Source organism: Microtus oregoni, unplaced genomic scaffold, assembly GCF_018167655.1.
Source record: "Microtus oregoni isolate MIOR12 unplaced genomic scaffold, Mior012 000014F_ref0000157, whole genome shotgun sequence".
NCBI lineage: Eukaryota > Metazoa > Chordata > Mammalia > Rodentia > Cricetidae > Microtus > Microtus oregoni.
The window spans coordinates 17,205,469-17,232,082 of record NW_024543073.1 but is presented as its reverse complement, the minus strand read 5'-3'; the positions used below and the strand labels follow the sequence as shown (position 1 = coordinate 17,232,082).

Below are 26,614 nucleotides of genomic sequence, written 5' to 3'. Positions count from 1 at the left end.
GCGCAGGAGTGCGTCGCGGGCAGATGACGTAATGGCGCATGTGCAGAAGCGGTGCGCGACCCAGAACTACAAGAAAGAGCGCTGGTAGGTGGAGCAGCCGGGGAGGGATCCCGGGCCTTTCTCTGGTGACCCGGAACCGAGAGGACCCTTAGTGCTCTGAGAGCCTCGACTGCGGAGCGCAAGGGAAGCAAGTAGAAATCCCCGGAAGTCGTCTCGCCTACGCTGAATGCTCTGGGCTTTTTCCAGAAGAGGAAAAAATAGGAAGTGACGTCTGGGCCCGAAGCAGGCCGGGCTTGCGGACCTTTACCGATCGGCTACTGGCCCCGGCCGGACCGGAGCATCGCCTGCGGTCTGGGTGGTCGTGCCACCCGGCGGACGGTCCCTGTCCCGGGATCTGCTCGCCACGCGAGAGCGAGCTCTGCCCGCGGAGACAGAGCGGGAACGCCCTCCGGGACACCTGTCGCTTGTGAGACAGCTTTCATTTAAAATATATATAGCACCTTTCTCCTCTCGTGGACAATTTCAAGAGTTAGGAAGAACGCGGAGCCCCTGCGGTTAGCTTCGCCGGAGTCGGTGCCCACTGCCCGCGTTTAGACTCCCTAAGCTTCCCTTAGCCCTGGCAGGTGAGCCTACCTACCCTTTTATGTTAACTCTTTCTCGTCCTCTGTCATTTCGTTTTTCCCTCTCCTGTATTTCATGTTTTGGCATATCAACGTCTTTGCTTCTCCCTGGAGTAGAATCTAGATAAGCGTTCCCTCTGCATTCCCTGTTCTCCCTTTAAAGACCGGTAATTCCGCATGTTGAAACCTTGACTTGTCCTAGAGGGGCTGCAAAGAACATTAGAGATGGCTGTTTTTACTCAGTTTCATAAATGATCGAGTCTCGGGAAATTTATACAATTTGTGTTCTAGCACATCTGATTAGTGCGTGTTGAGAATGGAGAACCAGATCCAATTAGAAAAATGTGAGAAAGGAAATGTAAAACATGGTTGAAATTAAGATCAGAAGACATGGAGCACCAGGTAGGCCTTGTGTGCTGTGGCCTCGAAGAGTGGTTTTAGCACCAGGCGCACGCCTTTAATCCCAACACTCCTGGGACAGAAGCAGGCATATTACAGTGCGCTCTAGGCCAGCGAGCTCGACTTTAAAGTCAGACCTTGTCTCAAAAAAAAAAAAAAAAAAAAAAAAAGGCCTCCATCTGTCCTCCTTAATAGGAATTTGAAGGAAGCTGTCAAAGGAACACGTGCCATCCCCTCAGGGAGATGGCGGGCGGGGTTGGAGGTGGGGGGAGGGGGGATGGGATTGCTCTCAACCCACCAGTGCCTAGCAATAAATGGTTCTTCATGCGGTGTCTATTTAAAAAGACTCGGTCTTCTCTCTATGTCTCCATCACTCAGTCACTGAACTAACTTTCTGTCTGGTTCTGACAAAATGTAACGACTTCGTTGATACTTTTTCTGACTATAGTGTGTCTTCATTTCTCCCCTGGGAGTTTTCTATTCTTTTATTGCCGCTTATTCATTTAATGGGCGCAGTGCTGGAGTTGGTAGAGCAGGGTGTTTCCCAGGATTCCTCTGAGGTGAACATAATTACCTGCCCATTCTGCTCAGAAAATTGTAATGAGGGTCAATCTGTTTTTATGAGTTTTTTGAAAAAGGGTTTCTCTGTGTATCCCCTTGGCTATCCTGGAACTCACACTGTAGAACAGGCTGGCCTCAAACTCAGAAATCGCCGGCCTCTGCCTCATGAGTGCTGGGATTAAAGGCGTGCACCATCACTGTCTGGTTATTTATTTTTTTGTCTCTTTTAAGGATTTTGGAGTCTTTCGATTTTGTAGCTCTGACTGTCCTAGAACTTTCTATGTAGACCAGGCTGGCCTCGAACTCCCAGAGATCCCACCTCCCTCTGCCTTCCAAGTGCTGAGGTTAAAGGTGTGAGCCATCACACCTGGCTTGTATACTGTTACTCATATGTATGTTTTCAGGACTATTCCACCTATTCCATAACCAGTTGGTGTGCATGTCTCTGTGGAAGACTGCTTTCCTGCCCTCTAGTGCTTCATGCACAGCAGAATCAATCTTTTGAAATGATTTTAAAATTAAAACTGAACAGTGGGCACATGATTAATTCATTTTTCTCTTAATTCCAAGTACTTCTGATCATTGCACATTGAGCACCCTTTCAAAATGTCCAAGGTGCAATGTGCTGTCACATGACAAAAACTAACTGGATGTTCATTTCTTCCTGTTTCAAGGAACTATGTATTTAGGACTTTTTTATCCTGTGATGCCAGTCCATAATCTACAGATTTTATTTTTCGTTTAAACTCACATGAAGTTGTTTATGTTTACTCTGAAAAAAAAAAGGTTACAAATATACGTTTGATTCTTTAAAAGTAAATTTTGTAGGCCTGGAGAGATGGCTCAGTGAGTAAAGACACTTGCTGACCAGCCTGATGACCTGAGTTCAGTCCCTGAGACACATATGATAGAAGGGATTGTCCTCTGACTTCTACATGCATCCTGTGGCCCATGTGTTCCCACACACATGCAAACACATAAGTGGAATAACTAACTTTTAAGTAAGTTTTGTAACATTTGGCAATAGTCAGATATAGGAAAGGGTAGAAACGACTAAAATGTGTTGGACACAGTGATGGAGGTCTACTGTATTTCCTCATCCTTTTCCAGGATCCTGTGAGTTAATGGCGGTATCTCTTTTTACAAATGAGACTTTGTCAGGTTCAGTAACTCTTACACATCACACAGCTAATGGCAAAGCTTGAGTTCGTAGGCAGATACCTACCTCTGAATGTTGTGTATTATGGATAAAGGCTCACAAGAACACTGTTTGGATGTGTGACTGACAGCAATTGCAGGTATATGTTCATAAGTTAGTATGCTGCTTTAAATTTTCTAAATTTTTCCTTACAGATATTTTAGTATCCCAATTCCAAGAATACACTGGATCACACCCTTGAAACACCAAGAAGAAACTATGAAGAACTGCTTTAATTATTGAAACCATGGCTACATCAGCAAATCTGGACATTGGGGCCCAGCTGATCGTGGAAGAGTGCCCCAGTAGCTATAGTCTCTCTGGCATGCCAGACATCAAAATTGAGCACCAGCTGGACCCAAACTCAGAAGAAGGGTCAGCTCAGGGTGTTGCCATGGGAATGAAGTTCATATTGCCAAACCGATTTGATATGAACGTATGTTCTCGATTTGTGAAGTCCTTAAATGAAGAGGATAGTAAAAATATTCAAGATCAAGTGAACTCTGACCTGGAAGTGGCGTCTGTCTTATTTAAAGGTTGAAAGTTATGGTCCAGCTCCCTACATTCCCTTTCATTTCCTAGAAGTTATGGTCCAGATCCCTGCATTCCCTTTCATTTCCTGAGAGTTATGGTCCAGATCCCTGCATTCCCTTTTATTTCCTGGAAGTTATGGTCCGGATCCCTACATTCCCTTTTCGTTTGCCCTGCTCCATTTTGGTTTCTCTGCCATGAGATCAGAACTAAGGAAGAGCCTGAAAGTCATCTTTTAGGAAGATTTTCTAGAATCTCACAGAAACCAGCATGAAGTTTCTGTTAATTTTCAAAAATATTCCTTGTCTAAGCAGGTGTAGTGATGCATGCCTTTAGTTAGTCCCGGCACTTGAGAGGAGAGGCAGGTGAGTTCAAAGCCAGCCTAGTCTAGATAGTGAGTTCCAGGCCATCCAGGGATACACAGTGATACCCTGTCTCACAAATAAATAAAATCTTTGCCTGACCTTTATTTACAATTTCCCTAATGCAGTTGTTCTTAGTTGTGTCTTTTTATTTATTTCTTGTTTTTTTGAGACAGTTTCTTTGTATAGCCCTGACTGCCCTAGAACTAGCTCTGTGGACCAGGCTGGCCTTGAACTCTCAGAGGTCCACCAGTCTCTGCCTCCTGAGTGCTGGAATTAAAGATGTGTACCACCACCACCCAGCCTAGTTGTATGTTTTTAAATAATAGAACATTATTCCTTTTCTTTTTTTAAACTTTGTTTACTATTTCCTGTTTCATGACCAATTTACATCTGCTTCTACTACTTAATTTAGTGATCTGTCAGCATACTTTAAAGTTGCTTTGTAATCTGTTAATCTTAAAGCTAGCCTCAATAAAATTTTTCAACATTGATTTCTTTGTAGAACTTACACTGTAGTAGTATAGACCAATACAAAATTAGTATCACCTGATAAACACTTGAATTGAAGCTGTTAAACCTCATACATTTTTTCATGCGAACATTGACACTTTTATTAGAATGCTTTGTCATTAAAATACTATTTTAATTTGTTTATTTAGCTGAGTGCAATATCCATACATCTCCTTCTCCTGGAATTCAAGTAAGGCATGTCTACACCCCTTCTACGACGAAACATTTCTCACCCATAAAACAGTCTACGACTTTAACCAACAAGCACAGGGGAAATGAGGTCTCCACCACACCTCTGTTAGCAAATTGTAAGTATGCGAAGAATGTTCTGAAGTATTACTGCTAGTGTAATTAACTAATGCAGTTACATATTAGGAGTTTGGCTTTGAAGTAGCAGTTTCACTAAATTTAAACAATCTAGTTTTAAAAGCTTAAGTGATAGATTCACTTTAATAAGTTGAAACTTTTTAATGTGTTTTTATATGTTTCACTGTTATATCTCTATGCAAACAAATACAGTTTAAAATATTATTAAAACCTTTATAGTTTTACCATAAAGAAGTGCATTACTGTGAATTATTTATAAATTAAGATATCAATGTTTTTGTATTCTTTGGGTTTCATGTTTAACTTATATAATGTTTAATTTTGTAAATATGTACTTATTTCACAGACGAAGAAATATTTTGTACTAAAAATTAAATAATTTCTATTTAAAAACCTTTGAGTGCAAGTCATTGTATAGGATATAAAGTTTCTCTATTAGCTAATAGTTATTCAGGGAAGCATGAGTATTTGAATGAGAGAAAACCAGCTAACAGGATAGTAACTACATTTGATACCATGATGCAAATGTGTGTATATTCTAAAGCCTGGTGAAATCTTGGTCTTTGGGAATCCTAAATCCCTCCAGATTTCAGAACTGCGAACTGTAGCAGTTGAGCCAGGAAGAATCTTCCTCAAGCGTTCTAATTCCACTTGTGGGCCATTTCTAGTTTACTTATGTGTGTGTGCCGCACAGTTGCCTTTATGAATTAAGACTACCCAGTCATATCACTAAAGGTGGTAGTATTTAAAGGTGCTTCTCAAAGAGATTGTCTGATAGTATTCCAACCATACACCTTCTCTGCTGGAAAAAAAATAATAAAAAGCTAAAAACTGTGCCCCATGTTATGAGTAAAAGTTTTAATCAGCTAGGCAGAGTTAGCATGCTAACTAGCCTCAGCTAAACCTCTACTCATAGACTGATCTCACCAGCCATGGCGGTCACACCTGCAGTCCCCGAGCCCAGGGGCCTGAGCTAGGACTTTAACACTGTCCAGGCTGCGTAATGACACTGTCTTTAAGATTAAATTTCCCCCCTCAACGAAAAAGAAAACTCTCACACAGACAGTTGTCTATTTATGAACTCATTCCTAATGTTAAGAAAACTCATCCAACTTCAAAATAAAAATATTTAGGAGGCTAGAGAGATGGCTCAGCAGTTAAGAGCACTGGCTGCTCTTCAAGGGGTCGTGGGTTAGATTCCCAGACTTACTGGCCTGTCAACCCCTGTAACTCCAGATAGAGGGAGTCTGAGGCCCTCTTTTGCCTCTATGGGTATTGCAGGCAAAACACCTACTTGCATAAATTTAAAATACATGTATGTAGCATTTAAAAGGCTAGGAGGGTTGGCATATCCCTGTGGTTTCAACTGTTCAGAAGGTTGAGGTGGGAGGATTGCTTGAGTCTACGTGATCAGCTTTGGCCTGGGCAGCATAGTCAGACCCTCTCTCAGGAAAATCAAGTATAAAAGTGGAATCACTAAGAAAACCAAGACAAGGGCTGGAGAGATGGCTCAGAGGTTAAGAACACTGACTGTTCTTCCAGAGGTTCTAAGTTCAATTCCCAGCAACCACTTGGTGGCTTACAGCCATTTGTAATGAGATCTGGTGCCCTCTTCTGGCATACAAGCAAGCATACAGACAGAACACTATATATAATAAATAAATAAATCTTTAAAAAAAAGAGAAAAAACAAAAACGAATATTGTTGTGTCTTTTTGGGCATCCTTCAGAAGTTTGGATACAGAAGTAGCATGTTAAAAATTAGGTATCTCAATCACTCTTTAGGATAAATTTTGCCCAAAAATAATTTACAGATGTCATATTAACATATGAGTCAGTACTCAGAGAACACTATCTGTAATACTTGATACTTTATTAGGCTTAAATGATAAAATGGTGGGTTTTGTTTTGGGAAAAACTGGCTTCACCATGGCATAACAGCTGTGTACCGAGATGCACTTGAAGGATTTTATCATGTTGTTGCAGCTTTGTCTGTCCACCAGTTGGCAGCTCAAGGAGAAATGCTCTACCTGGCTACTCGTATTGAACAAGGTACTCGTATTGAACAAGATCTGGTTTTAAGGATTATATTTTAAATATTCATTTGAATTTATTGGGTTTGTTATTTTCTTATAGGAAACTATAAAGACAAAAGAAGTTGTATAATCTCACCAAATATATAATAATGGATAGCAAAAAAAGAAAATTTTAAGTAATATAAAGTATAAAATTTGGGGTTTTAGGATGGTTATGAGATTAAGAGCACTGACTCTTCTTCCAAAGGGCCCAAGTTTAGTTCCCAGCACCCATATTTCTGCTCATAACCATCTGTAAATATAGGATTAGGGGATTTGATGCCCTCTTTCTAGCCTCCAAGAGTACCAGGTACACATGTAGTATGTATATATACATGCAAAGCACAAAATCCATACAGTTAAAATCACAATTTAATAAAAAAGAAAGTTTTAGCTTCCTTTACTTTTCTCCAAAACATTGTAAATTTTTTGTATTTTCAGGAAATTTTTCTAGAAAACATCTCCAATTAGGGTTATATTTGAGAATATGTATGTGTTTTTGTTAGGCACACAAACAAGAAAATCTTACATACACTACAATGTGTCTTTTTTTCATTTAATATTTTGAAGGGTGTTCTGCTAAGCATACCAAAGATCTGTGTGTCTGTGTGTGTCCTGCACATGTGTGCACATGCATGTTTTGCCTGTATATGTAACATTTGCATGCCTGGGGCCTGTGAAGTGAAAAGAGGATCCCTGGGAACTGGAGTTAGGATGATTCAAGCCACCATGTGTGTGTTGGGAACCTAGATCCTCTGCAAGAACCATGAACTGCTCTTAAACACTGAGCCGTTTCTCCAGCCCCGAGATCTTTTTATTGACAGAGATTCTCACTGTGTTGTCCATGATGACCTCCCTCTCACAGTCCTCCTGTCTCCACCTTCTGAGTGCTGGGATTATAAGTGCGTACCTTTACACCCAGTCATTTTATACTTTTCCACTATAATGCATATGCATATACTATGATTTTTATTTGTTCTTTTAACTATTCATCTGGCTGATTACAAATGTTTGCCGGCAATCCTAGCATTTTTTTATAAATATACCCACTGAGTAAATTTTCATACATAAGTATATCACGTCACAAACTAGATGGTTTTCGTTGTAGTGAGTCAGCTCCTCACATGGGCTAGGCCAGAGTTCTGCCACAGAGCACACCCGTACCTCTGCCGATGTTTGTCCTCACATTAGTGTTGAGTTGCAGTTTCCCCAAACTGTCATAGATGCAGTGAGTCTTTAATTCTTGCTATCTGTGGGTGAAAATGGTACCTCACAGTAATTCCATTGATGTTTGTTATAATCCCATTGTTTCTTTTTATGTGAACTACCCACAGTATATTTGTGTCATATTAACTCCAAAGTGAAAGAAACTGACTTCTGTTGTTCCCTGATATATTTTCCCCAGTTTGTCCATTTTGCATGACCTCTTCAGATTTTTAATTGTAAATTTTTCTTCTTTTTGAATTTGGAATTTTACATCCTGCTTAGAAAAGATTCCCCACTCTAGGATTATAAGATTAAAGAAACCACCCATTGTTATGCCAAAATTTACAGGGTCTCCTTTCTTATAATCTTTTATGCATATGAAATACTTTTTAGTGTAATAGAGAGTAAGAAAACTTGCTTTTTTTTAATTTAGGTGTCCCATTATTGTTGATTATGAGAGCATGATCCAAGAATTTTATTTTCCTAAGACTTAGATGTATTTCTGTTTCTACTTAGCTGTCAGGGGCTGGAGAGATGGTTCAGAACCTAAGAGCGGGTATCCTCATTAGGTGGTTTCCACCCACCTAATGCTCCATGGGGAGCTGATGCCTCTGGTTCTCACCAGCACCTGCACTCACATGCACCTATACCCACCCCACACATGCATAATTAAAAAATAAAAATAAATTTTTAAAAAAGTACAAATTTCATGTTCAACCTACTGAATAACTGTAGGGGGAAAGCTATCCAGTTTATAACTATTAGGCTACATTCAGGGAATAGAATGAGGTTAAAGGAGGAATTGTGTGATACTGTTTCAGATTAGCCAGTCTGCATTTTATGCTAGCAAGTGCACGAATGAAGGAGAATCACAGGCAGCAATGCTAGCTAGAGGGAAGGTAGCTTTTGAAAACTGCTGAAGCTTTAAGTATACATTCGGGTAACGCTAAGGGCTATCATATATCATTGTATTGTGATCTTCCCATGTATGTTGTGAGATAAGCAAGCTATTAAACTCTGTTTAACAGAGATTAAGTCACTTGCCCAGAACCGAACCACTAGAAAATGAAAGAGCCAGGATTCTATCTTGAGTTCCCTGTCCCTGAGACGATGCTGACAACCGTTCCCTACGTGATACTGTGTGTGGTGCTTTCTTTACAGAATGTGTCCCATGGGCCCAGCGTCTTTACAGTAGGGCACATCTAACATGCCCAGACTGACAGTCACAGCAGCACATCCAGACCTCAGTCAACAAAGTCATCTCCCTGAATGTCATTGAGTCATAAGATTTTAGAGTACCAGTGGTTTCAAAGTGATATTAATATGTGGTTGTTAAATTAGATCACAAAAATTGCTTTTCTTTTAAATAGAAAATGTTATCAATCACACGGATGAAGAAGGATTTACTCCCCTGATGTGGGCTGCGGCACACGGGCAAATAGCTGTGGTAGAGTTCCTACTTCAGAATGTAAGGAAAATGCTCAGAAAATGTGTATGTGTAGTTTCTTGAGCCCAGTTGAAGCTTTAGTGCAGTCTTTATGTCTGCAGCCAACTAGACATGAAGATTGAGAGTACAGAATAAATCCCTGCCTTTACTGTCCTTGCGGAACCTGGGTCTAGCTGGGAAAGCAGTGCTAATCGTCCATAAATCAGTGAGAGGGGCTGAGTGTCCAGCCCCCAGTGCAGCAGGAACAGAAGTGCTGTCACAGGTCCTGGAGGAAAGGCTTCTGGAGGAGCTGGGCCGTTTTCCAGAGTGGAGGAGAGTGAGGATTGAGGCAGCTGGAGGGGGAGGAAGGAAGGCATCCAGGCAGTTTGTTACAAGCACATGTATCATGTTTCTGTTATTTCCTCCTTAATCCCAGAAGGTGGTCTGACCTCACTGTTAAACTGTAATCATGTTGACAGAAACAAGTGTTCTTGTTTAAGTTAATTGAAGTCGTCTATGTTCACTCCCCATGGCAGGGTGCAGATCCCCAGCTTTTAGGAAAAGGTCGAGAAAGTGCCCTGTCATTGGCCTGTAGTAAGGGCTACACGGATATCGTCAAAATGCTGCTTGACTGTGGAGTTGATGTCAATGAGTATGACTGGGTGAGTCCACACGCTGAACTGAAATTCTGTAACAAGGCCGTTCCTCCGTTGTTAACTGTTAACGTGCTGGCCTGCACACATGGGCCCTGTGTTCAATCTCCAGTGCCTCGCTTGGTAGTGAACGATAGCTCTCAAGAGGTAGACACAAGAGGATCAAGGTTATCTTGACTATTTCAAGACCACAGAACTACTTGAAACCCTGCCTCAAAAATAAATACATAAAATACAATTATTGTAATAACTTTTAGTATTTAATTGATTTCAGGGAGATATTAGCTTTATAAGGACTTAGAAGAAAAAAATGTATTTATTTAGGATGAGCAACTTAATGTCATAAATTCAATTATTTGTGACATTTTTCACAAAATATTAATGTTATTTTAAACTACTTTTACATGCCCAGTTTCATAGCAGCATTTGATGGGCTCTTGCTCAATGAAAATGCTGCCAACTTTCCCCCTGCAGAACGGCGGGACACCTTTGCTGTATGCCGTCCATGGGAACCACGTGAAGTGTGTGAAGATGCTGTTAGGTAAGCAGGTGACAGAGCCGTCACTAGGAGCCTGCGAGCATCTCATCTTCAGTTTCCCGTAAGAGGAACTCACCTGGTGTTTGGATGTATTACCCTGCTGGCGTCTGCCCCTAGGTTTCCGTTGTCACAGGACTGCCCTGGGAGAGGAGCTCCCTCACACTCCACCCCTGCACTTGAAGCTTTTGCCCTTCCCGCTCACATCTGGGGTCACCCTTGTGTCCTGTGTGCACAGTGTCTTCCTGTAGAGTGTTGTCCAGTTGTTTGAGTGGCGGCTACTCTAGAGACATTTGGGTATCCTGTCCGCCCACCAGTGCACCCTGGGTAGCCCGTGCACCCGGTTCTTTGTATGAGCATGTTGGAAATGCCTCCAGGGTGGCTGAAGATCTGTTCAGCCATTTGCATATGAGCCAGGAATAGACACATTTGCATTTTCATTTTATTTATATAGATTTTTCTGCTTTGGTACAGAAAATGGAGCTGATCCAACAATTGAAACAGATTCTGGATACAACTCTATGGATTTAGCTGTGGCTCTGGGCTATAGAAGTGGTGAGTATTTTAAAAGTCTCGGGTTTCATCTTAGGAAAGCCTTATATATAGTAAAGGCCAGTGACCCAAAGCTTTTTCATTGCTTCTTGCATAAAACATTATATTATCTTAACTCCAGACATATGCTTTCATGGAGTGCAAAGTGAACAGATTCCTATAAAGTTAAGAAATGAATTCATTTATTGGACTTTTTCATGAACTCAAATGGTCACTGGAGGAAAAGCGGACAGTATTTGCAAGATTTTCAAAAATGTTTTCATAAAAATTATTTATGTATTTTGGAGTTCTTACTTTAAAAAAAAAAGATAAAACCTCAGTATAGAAAACACAGAAGCTCAGGCAGTTGCTGAATTCGAAACAGCCTTAATTTTAAGAGTGACTATGGCACATTGTCCTCAGACTATAAATGAGTCCTGCTTAGAAATAACTTCATTTTACAAAATACCAGGGCTAAGTTGAATTTATAGACCAGCCCTTTGTTTGCTCGGTTTTGCTTGTTTCTGTGCTGTGACCATGGTGGCCTGTCTTTGCAGTTCAGCAGGTCATTGAGTCACATCTGCTGAAGCTGCTTCAGAACATCAAGGAGTGATGTGGCCTCTGCACTCCTGCGTCCTTACAAATGATGGTTTTGTTTACATGTAAATTTTACCTCAGTTGCAATATTTGCTGGGTTTTAGTGAGTTTTAAGAAATATTCCTTTGGATAATTCACTGGTTTATATTAAAATTAACCCTGATTTTTTTAAATAAATATGTTTTACTCTATATTTAAAGTTATAAATGAATGTCTTATGGCATGTAAACTTTTATGGTACAGCTGGTTGTGTGTCTTTGTATCAAGTACCACAATTTGACACTTTGAGAAATTCCACCTTGTTTATCTTCACTCTTGTATTAACTCTTTGACTTTGCACAGGGCTTATTGTAAGTCTGGGGGGAGGGAGGAATAATGTTCTTGTTGAATTAAAAAGTACACAGTGTGATGGTTTACGAAATCATGTTTAAATAAAATACTATTGCTGTCTGTTTGTGTTCTAGCTCTTTGATTTTATACTTTGTTGATTTATTAATGGTCATTTCTAAAAGTAATTTAGAATATTTTTCTCTTAGAGGTAGGTTTGAGAAGAAAAAGTCATTAATTATGAAAGAGAAGTGAGATGCTCTTTAACCCTACTAGACGAGTACCATTAGCTCACCTTTTACTAAAACCTAGGAGAGGGAACCGTGAACTAGAAAGTGATTTGACTGACTGAAACTTGATTGAGTTAAATCCCTTCATCTGAAAAGTAGGTGTTATATCAGTTGTAACCACATAAACTTGATCCGGATAATATAAACAAAAGAGAATCAAGGGGGACTAGAAAGATGCCTTGGCCGTTAAGAGGACTGGGATCCAGTTCCCAGCACCAACACGGCTGCTCACAAATTTGTACCTCCAGTTTCAGGGGATCCAGCTTTCTTTCTGTGTAGCGACTGCATGCACGTGTGCCCTACAAACAGACAGACAAATATTCTTTCACATAAACTTTTAAAAAGCTGTGTTACAGGTACTGCTAGGTAAAATTACTGAGTTATATGCAAATCTGGTGTTGTCCGACAGGGCCATCCATATACTTTGTGAGGGTCTCTGCAATTGCCACAGCCAGCAGACGAGGCATGAACGTCTTCAACATGACTAAGTAGTCAGTGTTGGTCAAACTTTGAGAGTCTGACACTAAATAGTTTATTTTAGGGATATTTAAGCATAGCACAATTTATAGAAAACCTTCCTGATGATAATTAACTCAGTCTAGGTGCACAATAAACCTTAAGGCATGATGCACTGAAACTCCTTTCTAAAGTACCTGTGACATCTTCCATAAAGATGGGCTCTATAGATCACTACATGTGACCCCTTCCATAGGTTCCATAGGTGGACAAGCTCACAATAAATCTTGAAAACGATAAAGATAGCACAAAAGGTCATCAGGCTATTTTATTAAGAAGTCTGCTCCCAGCCTTCAGGGTGGATAACAGGCTATGTGTCCCTTTCTCTGAAGGAAAAAGCCTGTGTGTTTGACATTCTAGGTTCCCCTAGTGCTGATCTGTGAGCACAAGGACCTCAGTGCCTCCCACAATGTACATAATCCTTACACTGAAATCAACAAGATAACCAATGAGAAGTCATAAGCCTGGCACCTTATTACTTGGCAATGAACTGAATTCAGCCAAGCAGCTCTCCCTAGACTGAGGGCTGTTGACTACTGTACATACACCGGTGTCCATCTGGAGGCTGCTTAGCTCATCCAATGGGGGAGATACCACTCAGTGGCCCAGGGATCTCACTCTGAGTGTCTCTGGTGGCCTCTTCCCTTTTGGCCATTGAAAGAGTGACCCTCCTCTATTAACATTTTTCATCTCGAGTCTGGTTTTGTTAGGTCGGGCCCTATTACTTCCATTTATCTTTATGTTGTGAGGAATGTGTGTGTGTGTGTGTGTGCACATGTGAATGTGTGGAGGTGAGAGGACAACACACACGAGTCCTCCCACCATGTAGGTTCCTAGGATTGAACTCACATCCTCAGGCTTGGCAACAAAAGTCCTTATTGGCTGAGTCATCTCCCTGACCCTTGGCCTGATTTTTTACATCCATATTGCAATTTAACTATATAAATAACCCAAACCAGCAGAAATACGGGTCCCAAATGGCAAGGGATTGTTGAATGGGAGGACCAGAGATGAGAAATAGAGAAGACAGATAGAGAAGCCAAAAGCAATAGCTGGGACCAGTCTTGCAGAAGCTGATGACTTAAAGATGCCAAGCAAATTTATTAAGAACTAAAACATCAGATATACTATTTGCTGGGTGCAGGGGACCAGGGTAGCCAAGGTCAGTGGAAAGCTAAGTCTGACAGTGTTGGCAAAGAGAACATGGGATGATAGCTCAGGCTCACAGCCACAGCCTAGTGGGAAGAACTTGTCCCTGGACCTTGACTCCTTTGAAGGGCACTGGCCCCAGCCCTAAACTGTCCTTGCCAAGTCCACTTCTGGACACAGACACAACTGCAGTTCCCTTTGTCCTCTCATCAGGGCCTCTGAGGAAGTCTTTGGCTGGTGTGGCTCCCCACTTATAAATCTCACAGTTTTTGAGCAAATCCAGAGCTTTCCATGACTTATTAAGATGAAAACAAGGAGTTTCTGCTTAACAGGTTCTGAGACAAACTGCAGGGCTTCTGAAGCCTGAATTGTTTGTTCCTCTATTCTAGGTTAGGGCCCTCAGTCCAAGAAATTCTTTCCACATTTTACCACCATTTCAGTTAGTTAATCAGCCTAAATCCCTCTTTTCTTTGAGGTCTGCTACTGTGCTAAGAGATCTCTGTCTTCTTTTCTTTTAATTTTTACATTGATTTGTTTGGAAAGATGGGTGCATGTGCTCACAAGCATGTACAAGTTCCATGACACACATTTAAAGGTCAGAGGGCAATCTACAAGAGTCAGCTCTCGCCTTCCACTGAGTGGGCTCCAGGATTGAACTCGGCTTGCTTGGCTTGACAGCAAACACCTTTAACTGCTATGGAGTGTGACAGCCATTCAAGAGACGATATCCATGAGTCTATCACTGATAACATCGGTGGTGGGATTTGGGACACGTTTCTATAGGGCTTTCTATAAAGCTCTGCCATTTAGAGATTCTGGGCCTCAAACAGAACTTTCAGGCAGGCCGGGTGGTGGTGGCACACGCCTTTAATCCCAGCACTTGGGAGGCAGAGGCTGGTGGATCCCTGTGAGTTCAAGGTCAGCCTGGTCTACAAGAGCTAGTTCCAGGACAGGCTTGATAGCTACAGTGAAACCCTGTCTCAAAAAACCTTAAAAAAAAAGAAAAGAAAAGAAAAGAACTTTCAGGCAGAACAGTTTTAAGACAGGACAGGTAAAAGCCTGTATGTACTCTGTGCAGTACAATTCTAAAACGGGACAGGTAAAAGCCTGGGCTATAGCACTCTGTGTGGCTTTTTCCTGAGCAGTTTGCCAGTGCCTCTCCTGAGGGTAAGGACTTATTTCAGATAGCAAGGCTATCTTAGAGACCTTTCCACAAAAATGCATGCTATCTGGAATGTTTAACTCACAGCGTTTCACTATTAGAAAGGCTAAGCATCACTTCTAAGCAGTTATTCCTCCCATTCTTTCTACAAGCCCATCAGAATAATGTCGCATGAGTTCTACTTGGTCTTAATAATAAAAACCCAAAGCCAGATATCGGGATAAATGCTGAAAGATCAGAGACACAAAGAGACAAGTCACAGCCACCTCTTACCTTGCTAACTCCTCAGTCAAAATAAAAGGCCACACCCCTGTCTCCTCCTGCCTTATATTCCTCTCTCTGCCCAGCCAAACTACTTCCTGTTTGTCTGTACAGACCTCCAAACCTCTATGGTTAACTAGTGGCTAGCTTCACCCTCTGATCTTCAGGCAAGCTTTGTTAGAGCACAAACAAAATACTACTACAGAATAATGCTCTTTTAATATCAGAGACATTATAATCAAGTGTGTTAATACGGTTTAGAGTTAGGAAATCCTTTATACTTCAATGATAGGCAAAGACAGGTGCACAGAGAGCCATAGGTTAAAACAAAACAAAACAAAAAGCCAAGAACTTCTTTGTTTGTTTGTTTATTGGTTAGGGATGGAACCCAGGACTTTGCACATGCTATTTGCTCAGTTTTTTGAGCATAATATTCTTTCTATCTATTTCCATCTATTTTAAATAAAATTTAAATGTTACAGACACTTGGCCCCAGCCCTGGGTTATATAAAACTAGGCTATTGGTTGAAGAAAGTGAAGAGTGGCTTCAAGGAAATGGAATTAGAATCAACTACGTAAGAAACAGACAGTGATGTGTTGACACAGAGCATGAAATTCTTTTTTTCCTCTCTTTTTTCTCCAGAGCATGGAATTCCTAACTGACTTGAGGCTACATATAGACAACAGACCAAACCAGATAACACAAAACCAAAAAGCACTAATAAGTGGGATTCTCTGTTGCTGGATACTGAAAACAGGTGTTACACATAGTATCTGCTATACATCCAGCAGGGGTCACCAACAGCAGACCGCAAAGCTAATCCCCAGGCTGGAGAGATGGCTCAGGAATTAATAGCCTTTGCTGGACAATCATGAGAACTGGAGTTCAGGGCAAGCATCCATATAACAAGCCCACAAGCCCAGCTAAACATGGGGCTGAGACTGGAGGATGGCTGGGGCTTGCTTGCTAGCTTCCAGCCTAGCCCAGGTAACATGAACCCAAGGTTCAGGGAGAGACCTGTCTCAGACAGACAGAAGGTGAGAAAGGAGGGATACCTGGCACTCTCACAGGCCTCCATGCAAGTACACAGGCATGGGCAGTGTTCTCCCATAACACATACTCGGTAACAAAGCAAAACCTCAACAGATATAAAAAGATTGAAATAACCCCATGTATCTTATCAGATTGCCACAGCTCAGAGTTAAAATTCAACAGCAACACTAATTTCAGAAAGCCCACAAAAACATGAAAATTGAACAGTGCTCAACCAAATTACCACAAGGTCAAGGGAGAAATAAAGAAGAAATTAAAGACTTTCTAAAATGCAATGAAATTGACCTCACTGTATACCCAAACTTATGGGACACAATGAAAGCAGTACTAAGAGGAAATTCATTGTATTAAGTATCTACATAAAGAAGCTGGAAAAATCCCACACTAGCAAATTAACAGAACACCTGAACTCTAGAATGAAAAGAAGAAAACTCACCCAGAAGGAGTAGACAGCAATTAAGGTCTGAAACCAATAAAATAGAAACAAAGAAAACAATACAAAGAATCAATAAGACAAAGACTTGGTTCTTCAAGAAAATCAACAAAATTGACAAACCTTTATCCAAACTAACCAAAAGGCAGAGAGAGAACATCCAAACTAACAATATCAGAAATGAAAAGGGAGACATAACAAACAGACACTGAGGAAATTCAGAGAATCATCAGGTCATACTCAAAAATGAAAAATTTAAAGAAAATGGGTAATTTCCTGAATAAGTACCACCTACCATAATTGAATCAAGACAAGATAAACAAATTAAATAGATCTATTACTCATAAGAAAGTAAAGACAGTCATCAAAATCCTCCCAATCAAAAAAAGCCCAGGACCAGACGGCTTCAGTGCAAAATTCTACCAGAATTCTCTCTCTCTCTCTCTCTCTCTCTCTCTCTCTCTCTCTCTTTCTTTTGTGTTTTGAGATAGGACTTTTCCTTAGATTTGGAGCCTGTCCTGGAACTAACCATGTAGACCAGGCTGGCCTCAAACTCACAGAGATCCACCTGCCTCGGCCTCCTAAGTGCTGGGATTAAAGGCATGTACCACCACCACCTGTCTTTCTACCAGAATTTCAAAGAAGAGCAAATACTGATACTCCTCAAATTATTACACACAACAAGCATAATGAACACTGCCCAATTCTTTTATGAGGCTACAGTTACCTTGACTCCCAAACCACAAAAAGCCACAACTAAGAAACAGAATTACAGACCAATCTCTCTCATGAACATTGATGCAAAAATACTCAATAAAATACTAGCAAACCAAATCCAAGAACACATCAAAAACATCATCCACCATGATGAAATAGGCTTCATCCCACAGATGTGGGGATGCTTCAATATACAAAAATTTGTTAACGAAATCCAGCATATAAACAAACTGAAAGAAAAAAAAACCACGTGATCATCTCATTAGATGCTGAAAAAGCCATAGACAAAATCCAGCACCCCTTCAAGATAAAGGTATTAGAGAAGTCAGGGATACAAGGAACATTCTGAAAAATAATAAAGGCAATATACAGCAAGCCAAGAGCCAACATCAAACTAAATGGAGAGAAACTCAAAACGATTCCACTAAAAGCAGAAACAAGAGAAGGCTGTCCACTCTCTCCATATCTATTCAATATAATACCTGAAGTCCTAGCTAGAGCAATAAGACAATAAAAGGAGATCAAGTGGATACAAATTGGAAAGAAAGAAGTCAAACTATTGCTATTTGCTGATGATATGATAGTATATATAATTGACCCCAAAATTTCTACCAGGAAACTCCTACAGCTGATAAACACTTTCAGTAATACGGCAGGATACAAGATTAACTCAAAAAATCAGTAGCCTGTTGACAGAGGTTTCTGTCCTGCCCAATCCTGCAGTCATTCAGTCCCAAAGAAACACACAGAGGTCTACATTAATTATAAACTTGTGGGCCTATTAGATGAGGCTTCTTATTAACTCTGACAGCCTACATTAACCCATAATTCTTGTCTGTGTTAGCAATGTGGCTTGGTACCTTTATCAGTGAGGCATTCTCATCTTGCTTCCTCTGCATCTGGGTGCAGACTGAGTCTTTCCTCTTACCAGAATTCTCCTATTCTCATTGCCCCACCTCTACTTCCTGCCTGGCTAACAACCAATCAGAGTTTTATTAAAATACAGGTGACAAATCTTAACAGGGTATAAGAGCATTGTCCCACAGCAGCAGGCCTCCTATATACAGATGATAAATGACTTGAAAAAGAAATCAGAGAAGCATCATCCCTCACAATAGCCACAGATAACCTAAAATATCTTTGGCTAACTCTAACCAAACAGGTGAAAGACCTTTATGACAAGAACTTTAAATCTTTGAAGAACAAAACTGAAGAAGATATCAGAAAATGGAAAGATCTCCCATGCTCATGGATAGGTAGGATTAACATAGTAAAAATGGCAATCTTACCAAAAGCAATCTACAGACTCTATGCAATACCCATCAAAATCCCTACACAATTCTTCACAGACATCGAAAGAACAATACTAAATTTCATATGAAGAAAGAAAAAAACCAGGATAGCCAAAACAACCCTGTACAATAAAGAAACTTCTGGAAGCATCATCAACCCTGACTCCAAACTCTGTTTCAGAGTGACAGTAATGAAAACAGCCTGATATTGGCATAAAAACAGACAGGTGGACCAAAGGAACCAACTCAAAGATCCTGATATTAACCCACACACCTATGGACAATTGATTTTTGACAGAGAAGCTAAAAATATAAAATAGAAAAATAGCATCTTCAACAAATTGGTGTTGGTACAAATGGATGTCTACATGTAGAAGAATGTAAATAGATCCAGATCTATTTACATGCACAAAACTCAAGTCCAAATGGATCAAAGACCTCAACATAAATCTACCCACACTGAACCTCATAGAAGAGAAAGTGGGAAGTACCCTTGAATGCATTGGCATGGGAGACCACTTTCTAAATATAACACAAGTAAGACTGAGAACAACAATTAATAAATAGGACCTCCTGAAACTGAGAAGCTTCTGTAAAGCAAAGGACATAGTCAACAAGACAGAATGGCAGCCTACAGGATGGGAAAAGATCTTCACCAACCCCACAGCTGACAGAAGACTGATCTCTAAAATACACAAAGAACTCAAGAAACTAGACATCAAAAGAACAAATAATCCAGTAAAAAAAGGGGGGGGGGTATAGACCTAAACAAATAACCCTCAAGAGAGGAATCTCAAATAGCTGAAAGACACTTAAGGAAATGCTCAACACCCTTAGCCATCAGAGAAATACAAATCAAAACAACTCTGAGATTCCATCTTATACCTGTAAGAATGGCCAATATGCTTTCTTCATCCATTCTTCCATTGAAGGGCATCTAGGTTGTTTCCAGGTTCTGGCTATTACAAATAATACTGCTATGAACATAGTTGAACAAATGCTTTTGTCATATGATAGAGCATCTCTTGGGTATATTCCCAGGAGTGGTATTGCTGGGTCCAGGGGTAAGTTGATCCCGAATTTCCTGAGAAACCGAAACACTGACTTCCACAGTGGTTGCACAAGATGGCATTCCCACCAGCAATGGATGAGGGTACCCGTTCCTCCACAGCCTCTCCAGCAAAGGTTATCCTTGGTGTTTTTGACTTTAGCCATTCTGACAGGTGTAAGATGATATCTCAAAGTTGTTTTGATTTGCATTTCCCTGATTGCTAAGGAAGTTGAGCACGACTTTAAGTGTCTTTTGGCCATTTGAACTTCCTCTGCTGAGAATTCTCTGTTCAGTTCAGTGCCCCATTTTTTTTTTTTTTTTTTTTTTTTTTTTTTTTTTTTGGTTTTTTGAGACAGGGTTTCTCTGTGGCTTTGGAGCCTGTCCTGGAACTAGCTCTGTAGACCAGGCTGGTCTCGAACTCACAGAGATCCGCCTGCCTCTGCCTCCCGAGTGCTGGGATTAAAGGCGTGCGCCACCATCGCCCGGCAGTGCCCCATTTTTTAATTGGGTTAATTAGCATTTTAAAGTCTATCCGAGAGCAATACTGACGAATATCTTGCATATCATCATAGAACCTTCATCTGGTGATGGATGGAGACAGAGACAGAGACCCACACTGGAGCACTGGACTGAGCTCCCAAGGTCCCAATGAGGAGCAGAAGGAGGGAGAACATGAGCAAAGAAGTCGGGACCACGAGGCGTGCACCCACCCACTGAGACAGTGGAGCTGATCTACTGGGAGCTCACCAAGGCCAGCTGGACTGTGACCGAAAAAGCATGGGATAAAACCGGACTCTCTGAACATGGCGAACAATGAGGGCTGATGAGACGCCAAGGACAATGGCACGGGGTTTTGATCCTACTTAATGTGCTGGCTTTGTGGAAGCCTAGCCAGTTTGGATGTTCACCTTCCTAGATATGGACGGAGGGGGGAGGACCTAGGACTTACCACAGGGCAGGGAACCTGGACTGCTCTGTGGACTGGAGAGGGAGGGGGAGAGGAGTGGGGGGAGGGGTAGAAGGGTGGGAGGAGGGGGAGAAGGGTGGGAGGAGGGGGAGGGAAATGGGAGGCTGGGAGGAGGTGGAAACTTGTTTTTTGTTTATGTTTTTTTTCTTCTTTTCTTAATAAAAAAAATTATTAAAAAAAAAAAAGAATGGCCAATATGAAAAACACTGATGACAACTTATGCTGAAGAGGATGTGGAGTAAGGGGAACACTCCTGCATTGCTGATCAGAATGGAAACTTGTACAACCACTGTGGAAATCAACATGACAATTTCCCAAAAAATTAGGGATCAATCTACCTCAAGACCCATGATTACCACTTTGGGGAATATACCCAAAAGAGAAATACTCACATCACAAGGACATTTGCTCAGCTGTGTTCATAGCAACATTATTTGTAATAGCCAGAACATGGAAACAACCTAGATGCCCCTCAAATGAAGAATGGATAAAGAAAATATGGTACATTTACACAATGGAGTTCTACTCAGTAGTAAAAAAAAAAAAGAAAAGAAAAAAAAGACATCTTGAAATTTGCAGGCAAATGGGCAGAACTAGAAAAAAACCATCCTGAGTGAGGTAACCCAGACCCAGAAAGACAAATATAGTATGTACTCACTCATCAGTGGATACCAGACACAAAGCAAAGGATAACCAGCCTACAGTCCACAACCCCAGAGAAGTTAGGACCCTCTTCCAGAAACAGATGCAGAGATCCACAGCTGACCACTCAGCTGAACTCCAGTCGAAGAGAGGATAATCTGAACAAAGGAGTCAAGGCCACGATGGAGAAACCCACGGAATCAGCTGACCAGAAGTAGTGGCAGATCACTAATTCTGGACTGACACCTGGGGAGCCTGCATAGCACTGAACTAGGCCCCCTGAATACAAGGTGTGACTTGGTCAGTATATGAAGCCACTGGCAGTGGGACCAAGGCGCAGAGGGGTGGGGGCTTGGTCCTGCCTCAAGGAGATGATGAGACAGACAGACTTAGTTGACCTTCCAGGGGAGGCCTTAACCTCTCTGAGGTGCAGATGGGGGTGAGGGGAAGGGGAAGAGTGGGAAGAGAGGACGGAGGGGAAACTGGGATTGGTATATAAAAATTAATTAATCTTTAATTAATTAATTTTAGAAAGAGTGTGACAAATACTTTCATCTTCTTATGAAAAAAGGAAGATGCCAGTAAGAAGCTAAAACTAGCCAAACATGATGGTACGTGCCTTTAATCCCAGCCCTCAGGAGGCAGAGGCAGGAGATCTCTGTGAGTCTGAGGTCAGTCTGAAACACATAGTGAGTTCCAGGACAGCCAGGGCTACAGAGAGATCCTATCTCAAAAAAAAAAAAAATAACCAAAGTTAAAACTGTTTATGACTCCATATAAGAAGCTGAGGAATTGGGGGTGATCTTAAGAAAGATTGCTGGTCATATATAAACCTAGCTAAGTCCGGCAGGGACCTAAACTGCTCTGAATGGTTCATTACCACACTACAGAAATGGTTTCTTTACAGATAAAAATCTCTGAAGTGGGGCAGGAGAGATGGCATTTTTGATTCTCTACACCCACACAGTGACTTGTAACCATCTGGAACTCGGGCTCCAGGGTACTCAAGGCTTTCTTCAGGCCTCCGATAGCCCCAGGCATGCATATACCACACAGACAAGCACACAGGCAAAGTCCCCACACATGTAGAAGTTTTTAAAAACTTAAAACCTCTAAGGTAACCGGCAGTTTCACTCAGTCTGTGACCTTTAGCAAACAGTGACTACTGAATCAGACTGTTTCTCCAGATAATCCTCTGGGGGCCTTTGCCCCATACGACATTGAAAGAACATGTCACCATGACCTGTTAAGACTTCGGGGAAAGCATGGCTGAGGTGAAGGAAATCACCCTGGTAATTAATCCCCCGTCTTTCAACAACTGAGGGGTAAACGAACACAGGAGCCCTGAAGTGTTGGTGACAACGCTTGTCTTACATCACCCTGCTTATGAAACTGCACAGTGGACCCAGAGTCACCTCAGGGAAGGAAGTGGCAACTGGAAATCTGCATGAGAAAAGGTTAAGGTTTTAATATGCTTGATCTTTATACACATAAATCCCTGGGCTCTGAAGGAAAGTAGTAGTGGGTGGTTTTAACCGTGCAACTATAGGATTTTCAAGTTTGTAACTCTGAAATTGTCTTTGGAATGTCAGTTAACCTCCTGTGTGGGTAAGATTTTACTGGGATACTTTTTAACACTTTAAAGTCTGTTCTTAGCACAAGGTGTTTGTGTATTCTTACACTGTTGATAGATGATAGATAGATGATAGATAGATAGAGGATAGATAGATAGATAGATAGATAGATAGATAGAAGAGAGAAGATAGATACATAAGAGAGAAACTCTGTCAGGTTATATCATTTACTATGTATATATCTTGTTAGGGCAAGGAATCTACTCTTACCTCTTAAAAGATATGCTGTGAGAAAAATAAAATGTTTATAAATCTGATAGTTTGAAAAAAATTGTTGCTTAAACTCTGGCTATTGCAAATTCGTAAGTATTTTTTTTAATCTTTTTTGTGGCAAGTCTCCTCAAATTACCTGCCTAATGACAGTCTCAAACATTTGCCTTCTTACTAATAAAACTCCAAATGGTAGTCGTAACTTCTCACATTTTTAAAAGATAATTTATGTTTATCTTATGTTCTTTGGTGTTTTAACCGCATTTATGTCTGTGTGAGGGTGTCAGGTCCCCAGAAACTGGAGTTACAGACAGATCTGAGCTGCCACATGGGTTTTGGGATTGAACCTGGGTCCTCTGGAAGAGCAGCCAGTGCTCTTAACTGCTGAGCCATTCCTCCAGCCCCAACTTCTTATATTTATATTTCTAATAAACTTTTAGAATGTATGTGTATTTGTTTCATAACAGAAAGTACCAGTAGCTGAGCATAGTGTCGTAGGAATGTAACCTCAGTTCTGTGGAAGGTTGAAACAGGAGAATTAGAAGCAAAAGCCCTCCTGGGCTATGGAAAACTTGGTGAGATCCTGTACTGAAAGAATAAGAGAGCTGGGTGGTGGTGGGGCACGCCTTTAATTCCAGCACTCTGGAGGCAGAGGCAGACAGATCTCTGTGAGTTCAAGGCCAGCCTGGTCTACAGAGTGAGGTCCAGGACAGGCTCCATAGCTACTAAGAAACCCTGTCTCAAAACCACCATCCCCGCCAAATAAAAAGAAAGAAAGAAAGAGAGAGAGAGAGAGAGAGAGAGAGAGAGAGAGAACACGACTGTACTTATAACTAGGTGGTGGAATACTTGCTTGTCATGTTTAAGGCCCTAAGTTTAATCTTTAGTACTATAAAAAATAGCAATAAAGATATTTTTAAAAGGACTATAACAGGAGTGAAAGGCTTTTAGGAGCTCCTTTAAATAGGAAGAACAACCACTTAAGAGGTGCAATCCAAAGATAATAGGATAAATGGTCTCTGGTTTCAGTAGGCTTCAGAGGGTTGTGGTGTCATGTGTAGATCTTCCTCCACGCAGAGTAAAGCTCATTTAGTTGGGGTGCAAACTCTAAGATGCCAACTGTGTGCAAAAAGAACATGACCCAGGGATGAAGAGACGCTCAGTTGTAGCATGAACAATTAAAACCCAGAGACAGATACTGGGGTCCAACTCGAAGGTCAGAAAAACAAAACAACCAGCCTCTGGCTCCCACCTCTAGTTAGGTCAGAAATGGTGATCCTGTTTCCAGGAACCTTAGAGTGTCTGTGTCTGAGAGCTGTTTCCTCCCATTTTATAATCCTCTCTAGTGTTGCGATTAAAGGCACGCACCAGTACCTTTGGCAAACTAGAGTGGCTACTGGGATTAAAGGTGTGTGTCCCCACTGCCTGGTCTGTAAGGCTGGCCAGTGTAGCTTTTTCCCTCTCTGAACTACAGGCAAGCTTCACTCAGGGTTAAGAGGATGCGTCGCTCTTGCAGACGACCTGCTTCCGTTCCCAGCACTCATGTCAGGGGACTCGCCCCCACCTGCAACTCCAGTTCTGGGGGATCTGATGCTCTCTTCTAGCTTCCGAAGGCACTGGCATGTCTGTGGTGCACACACATGCATGCAAAGTACACATATATAACATACAAAGTAAAATTTAAGGAATAACTATATAAAAAAAATAGCATAGGGGGCTGGAGAGATTGTCCAGTGGTTAAGAGCACTGGCTGTTCTTCCAGAATTTAATTGGCTCACAGCCTCTATAGTGGGATCTGATGCCCTCTTCTGGCTGGCAGGGGCACATGCAGATAGAGCACTCCTATACATTAAAGTAAGTAAATAAATAAATAAATAAATCTTTTTTTAAAACATAGGCACTAGAGAGATGACTTAGAGGTTAAGATCAATTGTTGCTCTGGCAGAGAACCTGGATTCCATTCCCAGAACCCACATAGTAACTCACAATGGTCTTTTAATCCAATCCCAAGGGGGCCAATGCCCTCTTCTGAACTCCAAGGGCACCAGGCATGTATATGTGAGGCACATATACATGTGCAGACAAAACACTCATACACATAAAATAATAAAAGTAAATTAATCTAAAAATTATTTAAAAACATTGGATCCACCTGTCATGCTATTGTATCCATAACAGGAATCAAGAAATGTTTTCCTAGCTGGGTGGTGAAGGTGCACATCTTTAATCCCAGCACTTGGGAAGCAGAGGCAGGTGGGTCTCTGTGAGTTCAAGACCGGTGTGGTCTACAAAGTGAGTTCTAGGACATCTAGAGCTATTACACAGAGAAATCCTGTCTCTAAAAAACAAACAAAAAGGAAATGTTTACTATTGTTGGTTCCATGGGCTATTAATTTGAAAGGCTCAGAAATGTAATTGTTACTCTGGGAACAGTTACAAATTCACTTCTTGCTGAATTTTCTCAGTAAAATGAGTACAGCTGGTCCTCTGTATATACAGGTCTGAATTCGTGGCATTCACTCGGTTACTAGAAATAACTAAAATGATCAAAATTGACTCCTTGTTGAACAGGCCCAGACTTTTTTGCTTCTCGTTATTCCCTGCAAGTTCAGAGCAGGGAATTCAACGTCCTTCCCACTGCATCATCTGTACGAGATGTGGACAAATGACGCATGCGTACGGGCTAGGACTGCACACTCTTTATTAAGAAGTCGGAAAGGCAGAGCCCACTTGTAATGCTCTCACTTCGTTTGCCGTTTAGCAGAGTCCTGAATATGGAGCACACACCAGTTTTATCAACGACATCTAACGAGCTTGCTTGCTCTTTTCTGTCCTAGAGGTTCCTAGAACGGGGGAGCAGCGTTCACTGAAGCATTGGCCTTCCAGTATTCATGGCAGCCCACAGGATTCACCCACAAAGCCAGGTAACTCCTCCGAGGCGCATGCCCATTATGGAATCTCTTCCTAGGGTGTCCTGGGGATTGCTTGCCACAGAGATGGGCAGTGATTATGAGACCAGTTGCTGGTGTCCTTGGCTGAGCCCCTCAGTTGTTAAGAATCTAACAGCACCCCCTCTTCCTGAAACTGCGACCCTTCAAGGATTTTCCTTTTTTTTCTCTGTCATCTCCTGCTCCTCCATGTCAATGCTTCCCACAACTCCCCAGTCTTTTGCTGAACATCTTTCCAGAATGGGACAAAGCGTTGGAGTCCCCACCTCCCTGTGGCAACCTCACTCTAGAAGCCTGTGTAGTCCAGCCTGTTCTGTAGTCCACAGGTGTATCATGGCCATCACGTGGTTAAGGCTTCACCTTCTCTTTCAGGTGACAACAATCTCTTTGCCTCCTACTGCGGCTGATGTGCTTTCAGATCAGCATCA

The 26,614-nt window shown here is 41.4% G+C and overlaps 1 protein-coding gene across 1 annotated transcript; it reads left to right on the top strand.

The window, feature by feature from the left end:
• Nucleotides 1-67: 67 nt before the first annotated feature.
• On the top strand, nucleotides 68-11,983 carry Ankra2 (ankyrin repeat family A member 2). Its single transcript, XM_041663686.1, has 9 exons — nucleotides 68-623; nucleotides 2,934-3,314; nucleotides 4,334-4,492; nucleotides 6,497-6,562; nucleotides 9,162-9,259; nucleotides 9,754-9,879; nucleotides 10,345-10,411; nucleotides 10,880-10,960; nucleotides 11,494-11,983. Exons 2-9 carry the CDS (start codon nucleotides 3,026-3,028, stop codon nucleotides 11,547-11,549), a joined length of 942 nt encoding a protein of 313 aa, XP_041519620.1. The 5' UTR covers nucleotides 68-623; nucleotides 2,934-3,025; the 3' UTR covers nucleotides 11,550-11,983.
• Nucleotides 11,984-26,614: the final 14,631 nt, after the last annotated feature.

Bases quoted from the DNA above. Each gene is read 5' to 3' on its own strand.
- Ankra2 (XM_041663686.1), top strand. From the start codon at position 3,026: ATGGCTACATCAGCAAATCTGGACATTGGGGCCCAGCTGATCGTGGAA. The intron at 3,315-4,333 runs GTTGAAAGTTAT...TTGTTTATTTAG, and splicing joins GGCGTCTGTCTTATTTAAAG to CTGAGTGCAATATCCATACA. The intron at 6,563-9,161 runs GTACTCGTATTG...TCTTTTAAATAG, and splicing joins GGCTACTCGTATTGAACAAG to AAAATGTTATCAATCACACG.